Source organism: Apostichopus japonicus, chromosome 10 (assembly GCF_037975245.1).
Source record: "Apostichopus japonicus isolate 1M-3 chromosome 10, ASM3797524v1, whole genome shotgun sequence".
In the NCBI taxonomy this organism is placed as follows: Eukaryota; Metazoa; Echinodermata; class Holothuroidea; order Aspidochirotida; family Stichopodidae; genus Apostichopus; species Apostichopus japonicus.
In genome coordinates, this window is record NC_092570.1 from 13,432,293 (window position 1) to 13,454,614 (window position 22,322).

Here is a 22,322-nt window from a genome sequence, read left to right on the forward strand (position 1 = left end):
TTAGAGAAATCGTAATATGATATTAACAGTTCCACGTTTCTTCCCTCTCCTTAGCATAACACATCACACCAGGAGTTTGGTATAGCATGGAAACTTAATGAAGATTGCGTGGAACCAGATATCCCACAGAATCCTTAATTGGAGTTGGAACGTTTCCACGTTTTATTTTGGTTCACAAGTACACAAGATAAAGCTTGTTTCTGTTTTGAGTCATATCTTTATACGTATATTTTCTGGATTTTCATCTCATAACATGTTAATAATATCAAGGCATCGCGTCAAAAATAAACATTCTCTTTTTATTTTGAAGTAAACATTTTCGTCTTTCATAATTTTATTTCACATAACTCTTTTTAAAGTTACATCGATGTTCATTTTGATATAGATTATCTAAGCAGTAATAATTGGTTTTTTTCATGTCGATAACAATGAGGTCTTTGTGGTCTAAGGGTACCTTAGATTGTATACGCCTACTAGTAAAGGGTAAACATGAGATGGAAATAAGACCATCAGCCCAATTTTTGTTTATGCAAAATAGGTTAAAATTATATCAAACACGTTACATGAAAGTAACCTTTATGTATTCGTCCAGATTCGTCCAGATTTGGAGAATTCATGAGTTCATCTTTTATTATTCCTGCAGAACAAACAAGTGTTCTTTTACTATCAAATGTCCCTTGGTTGATGTGGCACATAGCAATCCTTACAACTCGCTTTGTGAAAACTAATGACTATTTTATTTCCTTTCCGAAATTGTAATTGTTTTTAGATCTACCGTATAGTTAACACACACACACACACAAAAATCGCAATTTGTCCTCAGTATTCTTAAAAGCATCTTGTAGATTGGTTTGTTTGTTTGTTTGTTCTCCTCCATTAATATTGATTCAAACTATTCTGAAGAAAGACAGTGAAAGGTAATCAGTAATTAGTTCCAAATCTTAGCAAGTTTTTGCCAGAAGTTTTTCATATGTACTTTCCTGATGGATATTCTGATTCTTCTACTTGTCCATCACATACAGGAGTGTTAAAAGACAATTAAACATCTTAGTATGATATAATAACATTCCAAATAGCAGGAAAATGTTTCTTATTTGTTTGTTAATTTAAGAAATTGATGACCATTTTCGAAATTGCTAGCATATTAGGAGCCAATAATTATGACCTTTACTTCGATAAGTGAAAAAAAAAAGATTAATGCATTATGCAAGCTTCTTTAATGTAACGCACTATTTTTGTTATGTTTCCTGTTATGCAGCTATACTTCATTCTGGAAGAGTTAAAATAGATTGGGTCGGGACAAAATTAATCAACGTGTCTCATTTCTATGCGTTTGAGCATTTTTTTTTTAATTTCAAAGGAGGATTTAATTTCAGGAGGAAAATTCTATTGATGTGTCAAAGTCGATGAAGAAGAAAAAATGAGTACTAGTAATGTGATTTATAGCTATTCTGGTTCTCATGGTATTCATCTTTTTAAATATGGTGGAATGCTCCTTTAAGACCATTTTCAATAGCCGATGACGCAGTCTCCTAATAGCAGACGTACATGCAAAATGGAAAATATTTGTTTTAGAATATGACCTTACAGTGGTATTGCGAAATCCCCATTGCGAAAAGATATCAAACACAAAATAGCTATGTCAATCGCTTACCGTGCCTGGGCGAGGAACCCATCTTTCTTGTACTGAGTTTTGTATATAGCATCTGAGGAAGTGACCTGATGTTTTCTGTGTTAGACTAAGTAGTCCAGTCACTTTAAATGAATGTCCCCCTCAGATACTTTTAAAGGATCTTTCTCACGAATTAAAAGTCGAATAATAGAGTACAACTGCCCTATTGAGGTCTATATATAACATATCAAAACTAGAAAAAAAAGTAGAGAAATTTGGACATTAATTCTTTTCCTTCTATTGCTTCGTTCCTCGATATAGAATTAGGCCGTGGTCAAACTATTGAACCTTTTTTTTTTGTAACGGGTAGCAGTAACGAGCACAACATGGAGAAATTATCCCAAATCGACTAGAATACTGCTTTAAGATCAAGGTTTCATTGTCGTTGCTCACATGCATCGTGAACCTTATGTAAATATTTAATTGGGAAATATTGTGATTAAAACAGATTTCTATTATGTGGGTGGGTGGATGAGTGGGAATGTGTGTGAATTGGTGTTTGTAAGTGCATTGTCGCAGGAAGCTATCAAAATGTGAGGGGGGCAGAAAACCGGTGGGGTCTGTGAATGGTATTTCACCAGAAAGATTTTACTCTCGTAAATGCAACGGTAATTTAGACTTCATTAACTGATTGTGGACCAAACACCCTGGCAGCGGAGTGTTTTGCCTTTTCACATTATACCTTTGACCTTGAATTGGATAGGGATTCAAACGTTACGTAGGACGCATCAGTTGAAAAGTTCTACAGCCAAAATGAAAAAAAAAAAAAAAAAAAAAAGAACAAGAATCGAAAAGCAAAAGCAACAACAAATGGAACATCAGTAGAAACAACAAATACAACCTATAAAACAACAAGCGCCACAAACAAAAATCGGATAATTGACGTTTGGCGAGATGAAATTACTCTGCCAAATGACAAATATCTTAATGTTGACGTTTTGGGCGATTTGCATCTTGACAAAACGTTGACCGGTTTTGTCATGTTGGCGAGTTGTTGCATCTACCTCATCAAAACGTCAATATATATGTCCCTTCTACGTTTCCGTACAATAAGTTGCATCCACATAACTAACATGAAGTTAACCCATCATGGAGTTCTTTGGTTACCGTGTATACAAGCCGAAGCGTCGCACACCTATGGTTGGCCGTGCGGGTCAAAAAGAAATCCCTTTACGTGGATTACCAATTTCCTTTACAAGTAACGATAACAGCCGATCAAAATCTCCAAAAAGAAGAATCAATGGAGTTGCAGATCTCATCTCCTCCATGACGGACGGTAGTGACCCTTACCAAGCACATAAAGTACTATTTTAACATTTTCCCCATTATTCTATACATATCTTGTGGTTTTAGTGACCGTTTATGACTTACTGATTTTTGGAGGTATTTGACCTCTGTCCTTAATCTATGAAGTCACGCACACGCGATTATACATGGTCAGGAACCTACCCACCAACTTTGAACTTGATCAAACTTACAGTGTAGCAGGATTTCTGTTCGCGACACGCTTTTTCGAACAATTTAGGCCATATTTGACCGTGGACTTTAATTGACCTTTGTCCCGACCCTAAACATCTAGAATTATCCTGTTTAAAATTCGCCTCATCATTTCTACATATCGTGTAGTTTTAATGCTTTTTTCCCCTGCATGTTTACGGAGAGCCAAACGTTCCATAAATGTCGAAAAAGAAAGTGAAATGTCCAAGTTAATATATATATATATGTCCAATTCGATATCAACATGTTACAATTCCATATGAACATGTCGAAATAAAATACCAATATGTCATTACGTCTATCAACATGTCAAATTCAACATCTGCATGTCGAAAACTTTTAACAGCATGCCACTACTACATTGGTAATGTCAACATTGCTTGCTAGATACAATATTGACGTCATGCTATAAGTTTGGCACATGGGCGCGCGCAATCGTTTCGTTAATGCCCAAAACTGTATATATATATGTCGAGATTTATATGAGAATGTTCAAAACTTGTGTCAGCATGTTGAGAGAAGGAAATAAAATATACAAGCCACAGGGATAACGTTGATGCCGTGATTTAATCATGTGCAAAGACAAAAGGATAATTCCTGTAGTTTCATTGGACCCTTTATACATTGGAAAAACTAAGATTTACTATCTACGACTTTTATCTGTACCGGGCCCCAGGCAACGGCCATAAAGGGCCCATGGTCAACACATGATTTGATTATGTTAACAAAAAGCAGGATTATTCTTTTAGATGTGTTGGCCCTATTGGACATTGCGGTATCCAAAAATACCAACGACTTCATTTTTTAACTGTAACGGAGCCCCTGCAGCAACCTCAAAGGCCCAATTGCCCACACAGGAGTTAATCATGTGAAAATAGACAAAGAGCCCAAAAATTGCAAATCTAAAATTTACCTTTTTCACCTCTGACCTTTGAAATATGACATCATCAATCACACAGGTTAGACTTTACATGGCCAGGCACCTACACACCAAGTTTGAACTTGATTGGATTTTATTGTCTTGGAGAAGTTCACGACACACTTTTTTTTTTCGCTCACTCACACACATGCACCCACGCGCACACGCATCCACTGGCGGATCCAGGGCCTTTGTTTGGGAGGGGCCAAAGTGGCATTAGAGTGATATGGGGGAGGGGTGTAAGGGGAGGGGGCCCCCCTCGCCTTCGGAAAATTTTCTATTGCTGAATGCCCTCAGATGCAATTTGGTGCGACAAAAGTGTACAATGGTGATGTTAATTTACTTCTAAAAAAATTTTTCCCAGGTGTAATTTTCTAAAATATTTATAAAACAAAGTTGGGATCATCTTTCTCAAGAAATTTTATTTCTCATAGGTTATAAATTTTTTACAACCAGCCTGTAACTGCAAAATTGTGTTAAACTGTAAATCCTCATGCTCATACATTTACATAGCTCCCAACTCTTGAGAAGGCAAATGCTGGTCCATGCCACGAATCGCCGTCCTGGGGGACAGGCGCGGCGGAACGGAAAAATTATTGGGGGGGGGGCTAATGTATGGAGCGTACAAGAAAATTTTGGGTTTTTTCAAACCCCCAGATGGCCGGAAACGGCACTTCCCGAGTGTTTTATGCTGCGAATACCTAGCCCTAAAATATGGGTCTCAAGTCTGCAGATTGCACGTAAAAGTCTGTAAAAATATTGTAATTTTGTATATTCGATGGTGCTTTAAGAGAGTAGCTATTACTCGTAGTGTACTCGCAAAGACGTTTTTGAGTGTAGTAAGGGCAGTGGCGGAGCTTGGGGTATTGGTCAGGGGGGGGGGCAAGAATGGTCTGTAGGGGCGCTTTCAACACTATCTAAGCGGAGCGCCACCACAGGTTGGCGCGGAGCGTACAGAAAAATTTTGGATAAAGATACTCCCTAGATTGCAGGAAATGACCCTTTCCGGGCCTTGCTAATTTGCAGATAAACGGAGAATAAATAGGTGTCGTCGCCATTTTGTCGGAAAATTACACCAACAGAATATGACAAATGTCAATAGGTATATGAGAGCGCAATAAAATAGTCAATAATCGCGAATAAGTAAAAAGTAGTGAAAAGCTGAAAAGGGCGCCAGCAGTCCATTTGAGTCCGTCCGGGGGGGGGGGGGGGGGCATCCGCCCCCTGACTGTGTATATATACGCTCCGCCGCTAAGTAAGGGGATGTTGGAGAACTGGCTGAAATGAGGCAAGTCATTGGCCTAAGACGAAGTTGTGTTACGCTTACCGGTACTCACACTCACTGCTTCCACTTTTCACCGGGCGTGAAGACGCGGTTGGGGTGACAACAGATCGACAAGTATGCATTGAAAAATGGGCAGATGCACGTTTCGGAGCCTTGGTAAATATATGGGGGGCTTATCATGCATTTCCCCCTCAACTTTTTCATTGGGGGCTGAGCCCCCCAAGCCCCCCGGTTCCGCCGCCACTGCTGGGGGAGGGGTATAAGGGGAGGGGGTGTCCCCCTCCCCTTTTGAACTTTTTTGGAATCCTGGTGATGCCTACATGTAAAATGGTGGCACTTAGAAAGGCTTTTGTCACCCAACATTTTCTGAGAAATATGCATTTTTTTGTGTGTAACATCAATAAATTGAATAGTAGGTGATAGTTCATTCTTTCTCGTGGCATGAAAATGTTCGCTGCTCGCCCCAATGAAAAGAATTATAGGCTAATTTGAGGTTCAAATGATGCTGTAAAGGAGGTTTTATACTCTATTATGCTAAATGCTAAAGAAATGATGGTTGCTAAGTCAAAATTTGATGCCAATTTTGTTTATGTATACTTGACAATTACAATGCGGTTTTTTCGGACGCTTGTGCGGGTCAGCGGGTTTGGGTGTTAGAATGCGGGTCTAATTCCCGCGAATTGCGGGTCAGTTGGGAGCTCTGCATTTAATTTTAAACCAGAAAACGAAAAGGTTAAGACTAGTCTACCACTGCTATTCCTCTCGATTTTTTTAATTTCCAATCATGTGATTTAGCGGATGTTCGGAAACACTTTTTGGCTCACCTTTGGGGGGCCATGGCCCCCCTTGGCCCCCCCCCCCCTTGGATCCGCCAGTGCACGCATCCACACACACAAATACAATAATCCTAACATTTTTGATGTGGGGTGAAGTACAATATCTCATCGCCCTATGCATTATAATCGCTCCATTGAGTTACACTTACTTTGATGCTTTGTAAGGCCTTTAGAATAATTAAGCATAGATAATAAGTTAGAATTCAACTGCCATATCCTATACCCACCTGCAGATGCATGGCTTAGACTATCATGTAAATTGAGCCAGAAACGTGGAACTAGGAACGTGTTTATAGAATACAATACCACTGCCCTCTCAGAGTAATCTCCCCCATTTAAATCAATATTTTCTTAAACTCGTTGCCCATGATATATTTTGCATTATTTTAGTCTTTGTCACATTGACACATACAATCAAAAAGTCATCGCAGATTCATTATAGTTCTTTCAAATATTTTCTAAAATCGACAGAAAAATCTCGCCTTTATTGTTCCTTTTCCTTCTACATTTTCGGGGTGTATTCTCTTTCTTAAAGAGAAATAAATACAGTCAAACCAAGTGAAATAGATACACTAAAAATGAACCATCATGTTTTGAAAACGACCAATGCTTTTGAGGCATTTTCTTTAGACATTTTTGACATGCAAAATTGAATGGACATTTCAATTTTTATAAGACAATTTTTATATATTCATGGAGAAATAATTTGGACGCGGGATTATGGTACTACCACGCGCTATTTCGATTTACTTCCATTGATTGCCCATAAGTTAAGGTGTATTTTCAGAGGATCTCGTTTCCATATCTTTTGCGGTCTCTCAACAAAAAATGTTAGTTAAAGTTGCTAAAACTCATATTTTCACCACAGCGTATAGGTTAAGACCCTTAACAATGTCGCGCATAATTAACGATTGCAAGCAAAGATATTTTACACAGCAATACAGACCATCGGTGAATTGATGAAATTGGCTGGAATCATTGAACGCATGCTCGGTTGGTTCAGGTTAAACATGTACTTGATTGGACAATAGACTACATCAAATCATTGTGGCGTATATATATACTAGCACCTTGCCGAAAAAAAGATATTTCAGAAAACCAGAATATCAATAGTTATAACGCGGTGATTTTGTTTTTAAATTCTCTGGGGTGTATTACGCAAACAAAAGCTGGTTATTTTGATTTTATAGAAAGGTAAACTTGTGACGGAAATGTATATGGATTTGTTATATCACGTACTATATTTTTGGTCCAAATGCTTTATATAGCTTAAACAGAAGTTTGTAGCAGGGACTCTCAATAGGCGACCCTTGAGCCAAATCCGGCGATCCAAATACTAACGTTGGGACCAAAAATAAGCATAGGCACACGCAACAATATTCCACAATTCGTGTATGCGGGGGGCCCGTATATGGCAAGCCATGTGGGACAAACACTGCATAATATATCCGCGTATAAATTCGAATATATACGCGTATTAATTCGAATATATACGCGTATTAATTCGAATATACATGTGTTGTAGCCTACATGTGTAAAGTTTCGCTTTTTGAAGCGATCTCGCGAGCCCGCCAAAACATTTATCGTTGGTATATGTACACAGCAAGAGCGGAAATGTTTTTTTCGTGTATATTCTAATTAATCCGTGCATATATTGGATTTAATCCCCATATGTATTTTATTTAATACGTGTATATATTCGAATTAATACGTGTATATATTCGAATTAATACGCGGATATATTTAAGCCATATGATTGGCTAATAATATATACACGTATATATTCCAATTAATACGCGTATAAATTCCAATTAATACGCGGATATATTATGCAGTGTTTGTCCCACATGGCTTGCCATACCCGTAGACCTCTGAATCACCCTATACGGCCTATACCCTGTATGTTGCTCAATGGAGATATCGTGTGGCACTTTAGTTCCTCTTTGGCTCATTGCCTAACCGATGTGTCTCTGAGTCTGGCAATCTTAGAAATTAGTTGAGAAAACAGAAGCTGCAGAAGACTATACACGCCACATGGTGTAGATCTTTAACAGATGCTTTTTTCTTCAAGTATATTATTATTATTATTATTATTATTATTATTATTATTATTATTATTATTATTATTATTATTATTATTATTATTATTATTATTATTATTATTATTATTATTATTATTATTATTATTATTATCATTATTATTATTATAAAGGTCAATCGTTTGAAAACCAGAATATTGATAATTAAAAACATTATTATTATAATTCAAATTTTATTTTTGTTGGGCAATGACATTAAAATTCTGTGTCGGTGTGATTTATTAAGTGTAATAACTGAACAGATTATATATCTTCACACTTCCATTTCGGTTTTCGTTTGTAGACTTTTGTCTTCCAGGAAAAAAAAGAATAGTTTAGGCTTATTATTTAATATCTTATCTAAATTGAAGCTTAAAATCTCCAACAGTTATGTAATTATGCTAAATTCGGATTGACCAAAAGTTTAATCCGCAATAATTTAATTCGTTATATCTTTTAATTTTGTTCTTCTTTTTCAATTGATTATTTTGACAGGATCATCAGCATCATGTCCTGAAACAGAAACATATCCCGCATTGTCCTGTGATATAGGAGGTAGGAAATTGTAAAGAGATGATCTGTTAGTGCAGCAACTATCTTTATGCGGTAATAACCCTTCCCCATCCTCTGCACCCAATCACAGATGAGGGATCCCATCCTCTGCCCTCAATCACAGATGAGGGATCCCATCCTCTGCCCTCAATCACAGATGAGGGATCCCATCCTCTGCCCCCAATCACAGATGAGGGATCCCATCCTCTGCCCCCAATCACAGATGAGGGATCCCATCCTCTGCACCCAATCACAGATGAGGGATCCCATCCTCTGCCCCCAATCACAGATGAGGGATCCCATCCTCTGCACCCAATCACAGATGAGGGATCCCATCCTCTGCCCCCAATCACAGATGAGGGATCCCATCCTCTGCCCCCAATCACAGATGAGGGATCCCATCCTCTGCCCCCAATCACAGATGAGGGATTTGTAACAAGAAGGAATACAGAGATCATGAAAGACATCAACTTACATTTTATGTATAGCAAAGGCAATGAATTAACAAAAATCGGGCCAATGGGGGGGGGGGGGGAGGTGTGTGTGATATTTCAATAATGAAATATTTCCTATCCAGAAAACGTCTAATTTAAAATTTTGGTCATCTCATGTGGTTAAAGTTCTTTACTGGCATAAAACATGCTCATTATGTGCCATAACGAAAACTCAATAGACGGACGTTGAAAATATATAGTAGGCCCTCACTGCCTAGATCTTTGCTAGATTCTTTTCACTTTTCCTCATTGCGTTTTCAAGTGGCCACTTTGATTTGTTTAACAATGTTTTCGTTGGTGGAGGGGGGGGGGGGGTGATTGGACTGCGGGGAGAAATGTCCGATGCGATGTCAGCCCTCCTCTATATTCTGCCGGAAGTTACGTCACTGACTCATTGAATATTCATCGGTCATGCAATGCAAATTTTATTGATATTTTAAGTTCATCTTTATTCGACGATCTATTGATGGCAACGTGTTTATTTATAGGCCGTGGCTATTCTTACAACTAGTTGTATCAATTATTTATAAACTATTCTTACGACAAAGGCGAATTCAAGCGCAGTAAAGTAAATAAAGCAACTGCGCATGTAGTAGGGGTAACCCTTACCCTAACTTTAACCCTAAACCCCAATCCTAACCCTAACACTAACCCTAACCGGAAATTATTGTTACTCCTGGTCGTAAAAAATAGTTCTCCTGTCATAAAAATAGCAACTGCGCATGCGTAGTCGGAAATTATTCTTACAAACAGTCGTAAGAATAGCCACTTTGTTATTTATATTCATAAACACCACGATAACGAGCACGATCAACGTTACGACTTTAAGGAATATCTTAGATGTATCAAACGTTTAAGAGATCTTTCGTTGGCTCAACTTAGGTTACCTACAAAAAAAAAGTTTTGGAAATTGCAAGCATTATCAGGTCAAAAACACATCCTCATAACACTTTGTAATTTGGTGATATTTTGTATCTGGCAACAGCAAAGTGAATGGTGTCATAATGATAGACATGAACATATCAAATGTGTTTTTATTTTTTAAATAAATGTATTTTTAAATAATTCAAGGACTTATCCCACAATAAAAAAAAAAATTCTAATACAAAAAAGTTGCCTTCTCTTGAAATTGTAACTACAAAATATAGAGATTATTTTGTAAGTGTATCTGATAACAACAGAATGAATGATGTCATCATGACAGCCACCGAGCTGCAAATGTCTTTTTTGTTTTAGAATATTTCAGGAACCAATCCACAGGGGGAAGTAAAATCTTATACAAACGCGTTACCTTCTCATGAAATTGTAACTATAGAGAACATTTACAGCTAAGCAAAACAATACAAATGTATCAATTTTCAAAGAGAAAAAAGATCAAAAATAAGATCATAATAGACTAAATACAGCTTTTGAAGATGACAAGTAAGGCCCACTTTTGTGATCCCTTTCCTCAAGTAATGGAAGACTCAGTCGGTCTAAATAGATCACATCCAATCAATGAGATGATCCCGAGTTAGGAACCTGATAGAGGGATATATGGGTTTGCGGCAACTAACATTGTAGAATTCTTTTTTTTTTTCCTTTAAGAAACAAAGACAAAGTAAAATACCTATCCAATTTCATTACATTTTGTTGCATTTGTAGTTTGAAAGATTCATTTTGTATTGAACTACACAGATCGAGCTACCTGGGGATGTTGCACGGTTTATGGCGACCCCCATTTTATCACCGTGGACCAACTTAAATATCGCTTTACAGGAACCTGTGAATATATCTTAGCACAATACTGTAAGAAAAATGATGGAGACTTTAGAATCACGGCTGATTTCAATCCAAGACCAGTAAACGCATCGCAAACCCTTGTGGCGTCGGCCAATGTCACGCTCGATGGAAACGCCATCGTGTTAAACAAGACTGGTGCTTATGTGAACAACGATCCTGGAACGAACAGTACTGGCTCCAAAGATTTAGGGGATGGTATACTAATCTGGATTGTCAGGGTTGGCCATCAAATCGTAAGTCAGTAGGTACTAAGACACAGACGCACACACACACATACGCACGCACACACACACACATATATATATATATATATATATATATATATATATGTTTATATATGTATATATATATATATATATATTTATATATATATATATATATATATATATATATATATATATATATATAATCGAAATTGTAGTGAGTTGGAAAATCCAGAACAGTGATATATATATATATATATATATATATATGTGTGTGTGTGTGTGCGTGTGTGTGTGTATGTGTCTGTGTGTGGAGGCGCTTATCTATCTATCTATCTATCTATCTATCTATCTATCTATTTATCTATTTATCTATCTATGTATCTAGCTAGCTAGCAAGCTACCAACTACAAGGTAAACATTGTTTGTCAATTAAATGTAACAGGTTGGAAAAAAAAACAGAATGAAAAATCTTTTCGTTCTGCAAAAGGGTTGAGAAAAAAAAAACTCTTGAGGAAGGATTGTATTCCATTTTTTTGTTTATCCCAAAAGATACTTCGTGTTCAAGTAAATGAAGAGGACCAGCTGAGAGTAGCTTATGACCACAAATTTCATCGACTATCAATCTACTTCTTTGCCGACCACTTTTCCGGAAAGATTTGTGGCATGTGTGGTAACTAAGACAGCAATGACCATGACACTGTAAGTGTTTGCAATAGCGCCACGCTTCCCAGGCTATGGGTCGCCAATTTTTACACTAAGTGGGACTAGAACAGGATCGTGGAAGAAATGATTGGTAACAAATGTTTCCATGGGAATTAGCTATAACTGTTTGTCGCATTTGTTTACCGTCAATGTAGCAAAGGTAAATGTTGCACATTGTCTTTTAATTGTAGAATTATACCACTGCAGGTCCCTTACATATCGCCTGGTTAATTGTAATACTACACTTGGGTTTACCACATGACCACGTGACATGATCTGAAATTAGATATACACTCCCCACGTGCGTAGTAGTTTGCTCAAGAAAGTAATACAAAACAACACATAAAAAAATACCGACGTTGATTACAATCCAACTAAAGGAAGTACTTGTCATTATCGTGGCTAATGGTGTCCGTACCAATGATGTTAAAAAAAACAATAACAACGCTAAAAATGATTTTTATATGATAAAGCTGAGTCAAAGTACCGAGAACGTCATCGTGAACTCACCACGATACTGTTATTTGGGTAGTAGAGCACCTCACGGACTGCAATAAAAGTTTTCTGTTACTCTCGATACTTTTTAAGAAAAAGTCGCCCAGGAAAGAACCTGGGCACGAAAACCAAACTACTGAACGACTGATCCGCTTCTAACCCCAGTCCCCTTGCATCGGGACTGTGACTGTGTGATCATCCTCAGGTGTGCATCACCATTCCCCTCGATAGGGAACAGATACTACACATGATCTTAGCCAAAAGGCCAAGAAGCGACTGTGCGATTGTCTCGATTGTCTTCGGTCTGTAAATGGAAAGTTCACCACGCCAGTATAAGATTGGAACAGATAGATTCATCACATACGCTATCTAAAACTTTAAACCGTCATGAATGTGTAAACATCACAGATCTAAACGAGTTTGTAATAATGAGGTCAGTAAATGAGTTTTGAAAGAAGGAAATAGTTTTTTCTTGGTTTTTGTTTTCTTTCGTCAGCAAAGTAATAAGCGAACTAAATCCTCGAGCTCGAAGAAAAGCAACAGGAAGAGAAGACACGTTTCGGTAGGTATCACCATGGAAACATACCGTTTCACAAAACAATAATTTGAACTGGGGTTCTTCTCCTCAAAATAAAACAAAAAAAGGAAAAGATAAGTCAGGTAGCCGACTATTTTAAGCCTTGATCAAACCTGCATCAGCCCTGACCTCCCCCACTCCTCCCCCATTAGCGTGCCCAAATGGTGGGGGTGGGGGGGGGGGGTTAAGGCCAGTCGGGATGTTTCTACAGTTCAAGTATTTAGAAGCACAACCTTGCGTTAAGACCTACTTGATAGTCTAACTTTTCCTCAAAATGCACCATTTGACGGCTTAACTTTGATTTTACCTTGACGATGATCCCCGACCCAGTCTACAAGGTAGACTGATTTAAAATTCCCAGGGCAAGCCCCCTACTTTGAGACAAAGAATAAACATGTATTCCACGCCCCTGCTTTGAGAAACAGAACAAACATGCCCTCAACTTTGAGACATAGAATAAACATGAGTTCCACGCCCCCTCGGACATAGAATTAACATGAGTGTCACGCTCCCCTACTTTCAGACATGGAATTAACATGAGTTCCACGCCCCCTACTTTCAGACATAGAATTAACATGAATTCCACGCCCCCTACTTTGAGACATAGAATAAGCATGGTTTCACGTCCCTACTTTGAGACATACCTTGCTATCATATGTGATGTGACTAATGGTGTAGAAATAACAGTAACTCGGAGTCAATGATTTTCTCTTCTCAGGAAAGGGAAACCGGTCGGAGAGACAAAAGGATGGCCAATATGGTGAGTATTAACGTGTAAACGTAGACTTACCGTGTATATTTATAACAGACGAATCAGTGCTAAAGCTAAATGACATTGCAGGGTTTATTCACCTTGGCACAAAACACAAAAATAAGGTTTCGGTCCACTTGTATCGATCAAGGAAAATCTAAGTTGCAAAGACAACGACAGACTCGACGGTCCTGCATACTGCACCAGTTTACACTCCTTTCCCTCTTCCCATCAGAATATGATCTATTCCGTTCATCCAACGAATTTATTAGAAACATTTTATCATTTCATGCTCCCCATAATTTACTTGTCGTCATACTGAAGAAGAAGAGACCCTTCCCGCTTTAAAGCTTGTTCGATTGTACCGTAATTTTTGTCTGAACTACATCACAAATTCATCAGCATCATGCAAGCCCTTATAATCTGAATCCTGCCTATAATTTGTTTTGTCAATAAGAAGATAATTTTTTGGGCTAAACGAATTACTTACCCATGTGATGATATCATACTCGATCTAAACTGAAAAATATCAGTTACAAGAATGTATTATATCTTTCGTACTAAAAATTAAAAATAAATATATTTTTAAATACACACAGACACAAATATATATATATATATATATATATATATATATATATGTTTATATATATGAATTAATTAAGTGGTAATATCCGATCTTTTATTCGTGTTGTGATGTAGATTTTTAATGTTAGTATGATAACATGAAGGAACGTAATTAAACAAAGGTATAATTGTGAAAAACGTTCCCTGATGTAAGTTTGAGAACAAAAACATTAAAGAAAGAGAAGAAGAAGAAGTAGAAAATCATGAGAACATATTGTGAATCTTTTGTTATTTCAGGGTTCGAAAACCAAGAAGTTTGGATCCAATTGGAAACTTGATGAAAACTGTGTTGAACCGAATTAGTCTTCCAGACTTCTCCTTTCATGAGACGAATACAAACATAAATCGGAATCTGACTTTATTGTTTCACTACATTTTCTAAAGCATTGACTTTTGGCATTATGCCCGGCTATGCTCTACTGCCTTAGTACGTTTTGATATAAGAATGTAACCAAGAAAATAGGCAATTAAAATTTAATGAACTAAACGATTTACTAACCTTCGACAATGACAATAGTTTTTAGTTGGGGCACCGACATAGAAAACATATAATAGTGGTAAATTGAAGCCCATATATAGTGCTGGATGAAGAATTGTATTATATAGTTACTTAATTATGTTTGGTCTGCAGGTGTTTACGTAATAGACTATATAACAGCCTGAAACCCTTTCAAATGATTTCAATGCCAAAATGAATAAAGAAAGAAAACAATTATTTCAAGTAGATGAATTACGTCATTACCAAAACGGGTGCCCATTGGTCCATATTCCCACCAAATGAATATTATGTGAATCACATTTTGAGATAAAACAAATTAACAACGCAAATAATACGATGACATCATTGATGGGGGCGGCAACACTCAATATATATATTTTTCAACTGACTACGATTTCAATTTTATATATATATATATATATATATATATATATATATATATATATATATATATATATAATATATATATTTATATATATATATATATATATAAATATATATATTTATATATATAAATATATATATTTATATATATATATATATTTATATATATATATATATATATATATATATATATCTATATATATTGTGAAAAGATTGTCTCATCTTTATCTTTCTATATTTTCTTTCTGCAATGCCTGTGCGTATCAGAGGGGGGATTTGGAGGATTTATATAAACATTAAACATAAGTTCTTGTTAATTAATTATTCAATTAAAAATGGGTATATTGGTAAATGGGTAAATAACGGCTAAATTGGTGATTACAAATAAACATTAATACTAACGATTCGTCCATTATATTTCTCCTTTATTTCATGAAGTTCCATGGAAAAGTACGTTTAAATATCCTTCTAAAATTTGCTACTCTAGCTTTCGCCATCAGTCCCCACCCCCATCACCCTTTATTTATCCTTCCCTCACCCTACAGCAACTAAACTACCAAAAAAAAAGAACTTTCCTGAACGATTAGAAGTCCTGTCCATGAAAGACAGATGAAGGCATCGCTTGCACATTACCTCCAAAAGTAATTGCAAGCAAGTGACAACCACAACATTTACTCCAAAATCCATTCCCTCGTTTCCATGGCGACGTCTGGACATTCCAAATTTAAAAGCGGCGCTAGTACATTTCTTTCTTTGTATGTATAGACAACATAGCCTACAACACAATAAATTTCGTCACTTTCCAAGCCCCGTAAAGAACATATAGAAATTGAAGGTTTCAACTGTCTTACCTGCCACATGATAGCCAATGGCCTGTGCTATCAATTTCACCTGCAAATTTCGATCTTAAAGGGTGTGAAGACTCGCGCAAAAAGAAAGGTCTAATGCCGGTACTTTGACCTAGTTTCGAATGAGGTGTAACAGAAGTGTTAAACACCACCATCGATCGCAGAAAATACACACACAGCTTTCTACCGTCGGTAATTAGACACTAGTGTACAGTCAGTACATACAGCTGCGGTCAATACCCACAGCACAGTATACAAACGATACAGCGATGGAAATCTCTGATCCAGCTTAAGATAACAATTAAGGTATCACGTTTCATTACTGTCTGCATTTTGTAGCGACACGAACAAAACGTCACTTGCAAGCAACAGAAAGCTAACTTTTTCAGACGGCCGCACGCGGTTTGGTGGGAGTCTTCAATGCCTTTAAGACCCCGTTCAGACTTTTGAGCTTTGATGTAGCAAACTGAATCGCAACCCTTATACGACTATTTCCTCTGAGTCATATCCATATTTAACTAAACAACACTAAAAATGCTTCAACCACCTTCAATCCAGACACAACAAGCGCAAGCAGACACAGTATATGTAATTGTATGCAATATATATCATTGAAATTGTAGTGAGTTGGAAAATCCAGAACAGTGAAAAAATACTTACAGCCTCCACCGGGATTCGAATCCGGGCCTCCCGCTTTATTTGCGGACACCCTAACCACTATAGGCTATGGACGCTGATTGTATGTACAGAGGTTCAAAATCGGTTCGAATCCCGGTGGAGGCTGGAACTCATTACGTTTTCAATTATAAATATATATATATATATATATATATATATGTATGTATATATATATATATATATATATATATATATATATATATTTATATATATATAGAAAATATTAATCAGCTTTAGAAAGAGAACTGATTGAAATGTGTGATATTTATTGAAAGTAATAAATTTTGTTCACTGGTCACCAGAGGTCACTCACACTGGAATTAGTTTAATTTAATATGTTTATGTATATAACCCAATTTCTAGTAAAAGGCGCGTGAACATGTTTGCATTGCGTGAAAAACAAGCAAAGAAACACACCAGAAAAAAATCCGAATATGTTTTACGAATACGTTATAAATATAACACGTATACGTTACTACTAACAATTAACGTGATATTGGTAGATACGTGTCCTTTGCGCTAAAGGGAAAATGGTTGACAAAATGTATACAATATTGTTAGCCTACATGAAAAGGACAACCAAATCATTCCAGCCTTAACGTCTTTGTTATGAATCACAAAACTTTCCTGAGTCGCTCACCAGTTCAGTTTTTTTCAATGTCCTCTTTTATTTAATGGTTTTATTTCGCAACAAAGAAGAAAATTTGAAACTACATACTGAAAAGTTTCCGAAAGGGAATGAGGGCGGTATTGAAGAACTTAACAGGCATAGACTCCGGATGCTTGACCTAATTAATTCATTTTGGCTTCGAGTACAACGTTTCTGTATGCTGCCGCGTTGAACGAATCTAACCGTAATAGTAATTACCGACTTTGCGATCCCCGTTATAGTCATTGTCGACTCTGCAATCAGCGGTCCTCCTCACAATTTTACAAGGTGTGTAATAGTGACTCCATAGTTCTCCCTTTCGGGAACCAAAATGGATACTTGTATACGCGTTTTCAATATGCATATACCCCAATTGTTATAGTCGATAATACTCCGTCTGTTGGTTGCCTTAGTAAATCTGCCAAAGAACAACAAGGACCAAAGAACACCTTTTTATTCTCTCGATATGTTATCGTGACTTGGCCTTTTTTGTAGCTGGTAAGTTAAAGATTATAGAATCGGAGTACGAGTGCGAAACTAAGTTCAATTGAGGCAATATTACATTACTTAGTGAATTTCAATTTATCGATGAAAAAGAGGCTTTTTATGCTAAAAAAGGATAATGATGGGTAGCGTATTTATATATATATATATATATATATATATATATATATATAGTAAATCAATAAAGAATAACACACCAGAAAAATTCCACTTCACGACCGGTTTCGTCCTTTTGGGACTCATCAGGCGAAGGTAGGAATCGAACCCCGGATCTTCGTGTCACGAACCTAAGCCCGTACCACTCGACCACAGTGATTCTACTGATGTGTTAAAGCGTATAAATTGGCTTTGACTAACTGTCATTACGGGCGTATTACCCAAGTATTGTGAAAGAGTGGTTATTCTGTGTAAAATTGTGTTAAAAATTTTCAGATTCAAAGCGCCAGGGGTGCACTCTGTACAATCACAATACTAGGGTTGCATTGACAGCCGAAGGATAGAATAGGTTGCAAAAATATTCCATCGCTTGACGCGCATGATCATTTGTCTTACTATGATAGGCGTCAGATGTACATCAAACGAGATGTTTTGTGCTCCTGCACATAGCAAAGAGGTCTTGATGTATGTGCCAAACGTAATAAATAATTACAACAACAATAATAATAATAATAACAGTAATAATAATAATATAGTGAGGGTTTATAAAACGCAGACATATTCATCGATAACGGTACTAAAGACGTACCACAATGACACAAACTAAATTGTACCTACTTTTACGTGAATATTCATATTGCTGATTTGATTGTAATCAGTGAAAATTTTATTGTTCTAGGAGGTGGGGCCAGTGGACTATTGTCAGTTCGATTCAATACAAAATATCACCTTATCCTCTCCTTTGTTACTGTTTTGACAACGGTAAAATTCTTCACATGTTTGCTAAACAGTTCGTTGCATTCGCGATACAGTTAGTTCCATATGAGTATAGTCATTCCAATATTATAAGAGAATTCTTACCATTGATTTGGCTTCAGCATACCGTTTTTGTACATTGCTTCTTTCAAATGATTTAAATCCCCATCCCTTCGTTTAGTGTACTGGGAGGGGAGGGAGGAGGAGGGAGGTGGGGGGAGGGGCATTCGGTGGGGGATGAGATATCGTAATTCATCGATAACGATATATTATACTTCCGTTTCTGCAAAATGATATTGTCAAATTGCGTTCCACCTCACACCCCTTGAGTCACAGAACTGAAACTTGGTGGGTTATTGTACATTATTGGGCGTTAGCTTAGCGCGATGGACTTACCATTTTGAAGGTATAGGAGGGAGAGGATACATCTTACGCCCTACCTTTGCTTAATTTTTCCATATCAGTTTATAAATGTCACACAATGCAGGTATATTTGTGTAAGAAAGCATGAAAAAAAGGCATCGAAATACTATATACAACTACATCACGTGATCTATGGATTTGATCCATTTTTGTTGACATGAGTAACAAGAAACAAAGAGAAGAGACAAATGAAATATATTTATTCATTATAAGTTCGATCGAATATATGTTTTATCAGATATGTACAGAGAATCTCCGATTTCCGATATCAATAACAAGTAATTACCCAAAAATTGTTAATAACAGTAAGAGGAAATATTTATTAATCTTGAATGAAAATGGAAATTGACGATTAGTTGTACAAATTTAACTAGAAAATCTCGAAGTTAAAAATCTGTTCGCCGGAATTGTGCAGTCACTCGGCAATTCATTGTATGGCAAACATACATACACACACCCACCTAAATATATATATATATATAAATATATATATATGTATATATATATATATATATATATATATATATATATTTATATATATATATATAACATTCTCTACCACAGATAGCTGACACCACTAGTTACATCCCTCATTGTGAAAATATATAAAACACTAAACTGATATATACGCAGCTTTAATATTGATATGTTCAGATACATCGCAGCACCGTGTCAAAACTGGTACAACCGTAATTTAGCTCCAGACCTAAGAGGTGTCGAGAGCCAGCTCGAATCCTATGGGAGAGTAATGTCTTCCAAGTTATTGAAATGGGAGTCCATTTTTCTTGACCCCCTTTCCGCTCCAGCCCCCCCCCCTCCCTCTACACACGCTGTCCGTCAGGCCAGCCACTTCTCGTAAGCTAGAGCCTTCACGTTAGCTAGTGAAACTGATCATATTTCGTAAGTTTACATTCTTTTACAACATGACATTCAAGGCACCATATCCGAGTGATCATTCTTCGTCCTTACCATTTTCTAAATTCTCTTATCAAAGGATCTCCTTGTGACATTAATGCCACAGTCAGTTCCAATTCTCTTGTCAAAGGATCTCATTGTGACATTGATGCCACAGTCAGTTCCAATTCTCTCATCAAAGGATCTCCTTGCCACATTGATGCCACAGTCAGTTCCAATTCTCTCATCAAAGGATCTCCCTGTCCCATTGATGCCACAGTCAGTTCCAATTCTCTCATCAAAGGATCTCCTTGTCACATTGATGCCACAGTCAGTTCCAATTCTCTTGTCAAAAGATCTCCTTGCCACATTGATGCCACAGTCAGTTCCAGTTCTCTTGTCAAAGGATCTCCTTGTCACATTGATGCCACAGTCAGTTCCAATTCTCTCATCAAAGGATCTCCTTGTCACATTGATGCCACAGTCAGTTCCAATTCTCTTATCAAAGGATCTCCTTGTCACATTGATGCCACAGTCAGTTCCAATTCTCTTATCAAAGGATCCCAGTGCCACATTGATGCCACAGTCGGTTCCAATTCTCTTACCAAAGGATCTCCTTGTCCCATTGATGCCACAGTCAGTTCCAATTCTCTTACCAAAGGATCTCCCTGTCACATTGATGCCACAGTCAGTTCCAATTCTCTCATCAAAGGATCTCCCTGTCACATTGATGCCACTCAGTTCCAATTCTCTCATCAAAGGATCTCCTTGTCACATTGATGCCACAGTCAGTTCCAATTCTCTCATCAAAGGATCTCCTTGTCACATTGATGCCACAGTCAGTTCCAATTCTCTCATCAAAGGATCTCCTTGTCACATTGATGCCACAGTCAGTTCCAATTCTCTCATCAAAGGATCTCCTTGTCACATTGATGCCACAGTCAGTTCCAATTCTCTCATCAAAGGATCTCCCTGTCACATTGATGCCAGTCAGTTCCAATTCTCTCATCAAAGGATCTCCTTGTCACATTGATGCCACAGTCAGTTCCAATTCTCTCATCAAAGGATCTCCTTGTCACATTGATGCCACAGTCAGTTCCAATTCTCTTACCAAAGGATCTCCCTGTCACATTGATGCCACAGTCAGTTCCAATTCTCTCATCAAAGGATCTCCTTGTCACATTGGTGCCACAGTCAGTTCCAATTCTCTTATCAAAGGATCTCCCTGTCACATTGATTCCACAGTCAGTTCCAATTCTCTTATCAAAGGATCTCCTTGTCACATTGGTGCCATAGTCAGTTCCAATTCTCTTATATACCAAAAGGACCAGCACGGCAATGTGTCGTACTGATCCCAATGTATGATACCAAGTCTCTTAAATCAAAAACCGTTTTGTCACCTTATATAACTGATTCGTTCTCTAAAGATTCTAAAACCGGTAACGCCAACACGTGATCCCGATTATGATAAAGAATTGGTGCAGGAATGTTTTTAGCAGCTACCAATCGATTAAGAGGCATTCTGATACCGTAATCCAAACAACGGTATGAGGACGTCTTAAAGACGACGTCTTCTGACTAATATCTTCAATTCATTCCAAAATATCATCAGTTGCATGTATTTTAATACTTAGTCATGTACTTGAAAGCGAGTCCTCATCACCAGATGGGTGGGAGGGGGGGGGGGGCTTAAAATCTTCAATTCGGGACCCTAGGACCAATTATGTCAGTGTGCCTCATTTTCATATCATCTTTTTCTTCATTTTGCCGTACGTACATTTTGCAAGTGAGAGTACTTTATTCTTGTCTCATATATCCCTGCATGGGCCTCCTAATTGATCCCGGGCTCCGGTGCCGTGCCCCCTGACACGCTCCCCCCCCCCTCACGTCAGACGTGCTCAAACGTAAACTTTTGACGATTCATGAATATATTGTAATGTCAGGCATTGGTTCACTTGTCCAAGAAGTCGTGGTGTCTTACAAAATCTGGTAAGCACTGATTTAAAACGGTTTTCAATGATACTATATTATAGGTATAAAAAAAAAGATAAGTAGCAA

The 22,322-nt window shown here is 37.2% G+C and overlaps 1 protein-coding gene, 1 long non-coding RNA gene and 1 pseudogene across 3 annotated transcripts in view; 2 read left to right on the top strand and 1 right to left on the bottom strand.

Moving 5' to 3' along the window:
• LOC139975085 (BMP-binding endothelial regulator protein-like) overlaps window positions 1-1,309 on the top strand; it is a 91,988-nt gene extending 90,679 nt beyond the window's left edge. For both annotated transcript variants that reach the window (XM_071982710.1, XM_071982709.1), the window contains one exon: window positions 55-1,309. In XM_071982710.1, coding sequence (XP_071838811.1) covers window positions 55-138 — 84 coding nt within the window. In that variant the 3' untranslated portion in view covers window positions 139-1,309. The remainder of the gene's footprint in view (window positions 1-54) is intronic.
• Window positions 1,310-8,697: 7,388 nt separating this feature from the next.
• On the top strand, window positions 8,698-12,009 carry LOC139975087 (uncharacterized). Its single transcript, XR_011795650.1, has 3 exons — window positions 8,698-8,842; window positions 11,011-11,348; window positions 11,871-12,009. It is a non-coding gene; the product is annotated as an uncharacterized lncRNA (long non-coding RNA).
• Window positions 12,010-12,577: 568 nt separating this feature from the next.
• On the bottom strand, window positions 12,578-12,795 carry LOC139975480 (U2 spliceosomal RNA; annotated as a pseudogene).
• Between the last annotated feature and the right edge of the window lie 9,527 nt (window positions 12,796-22,322).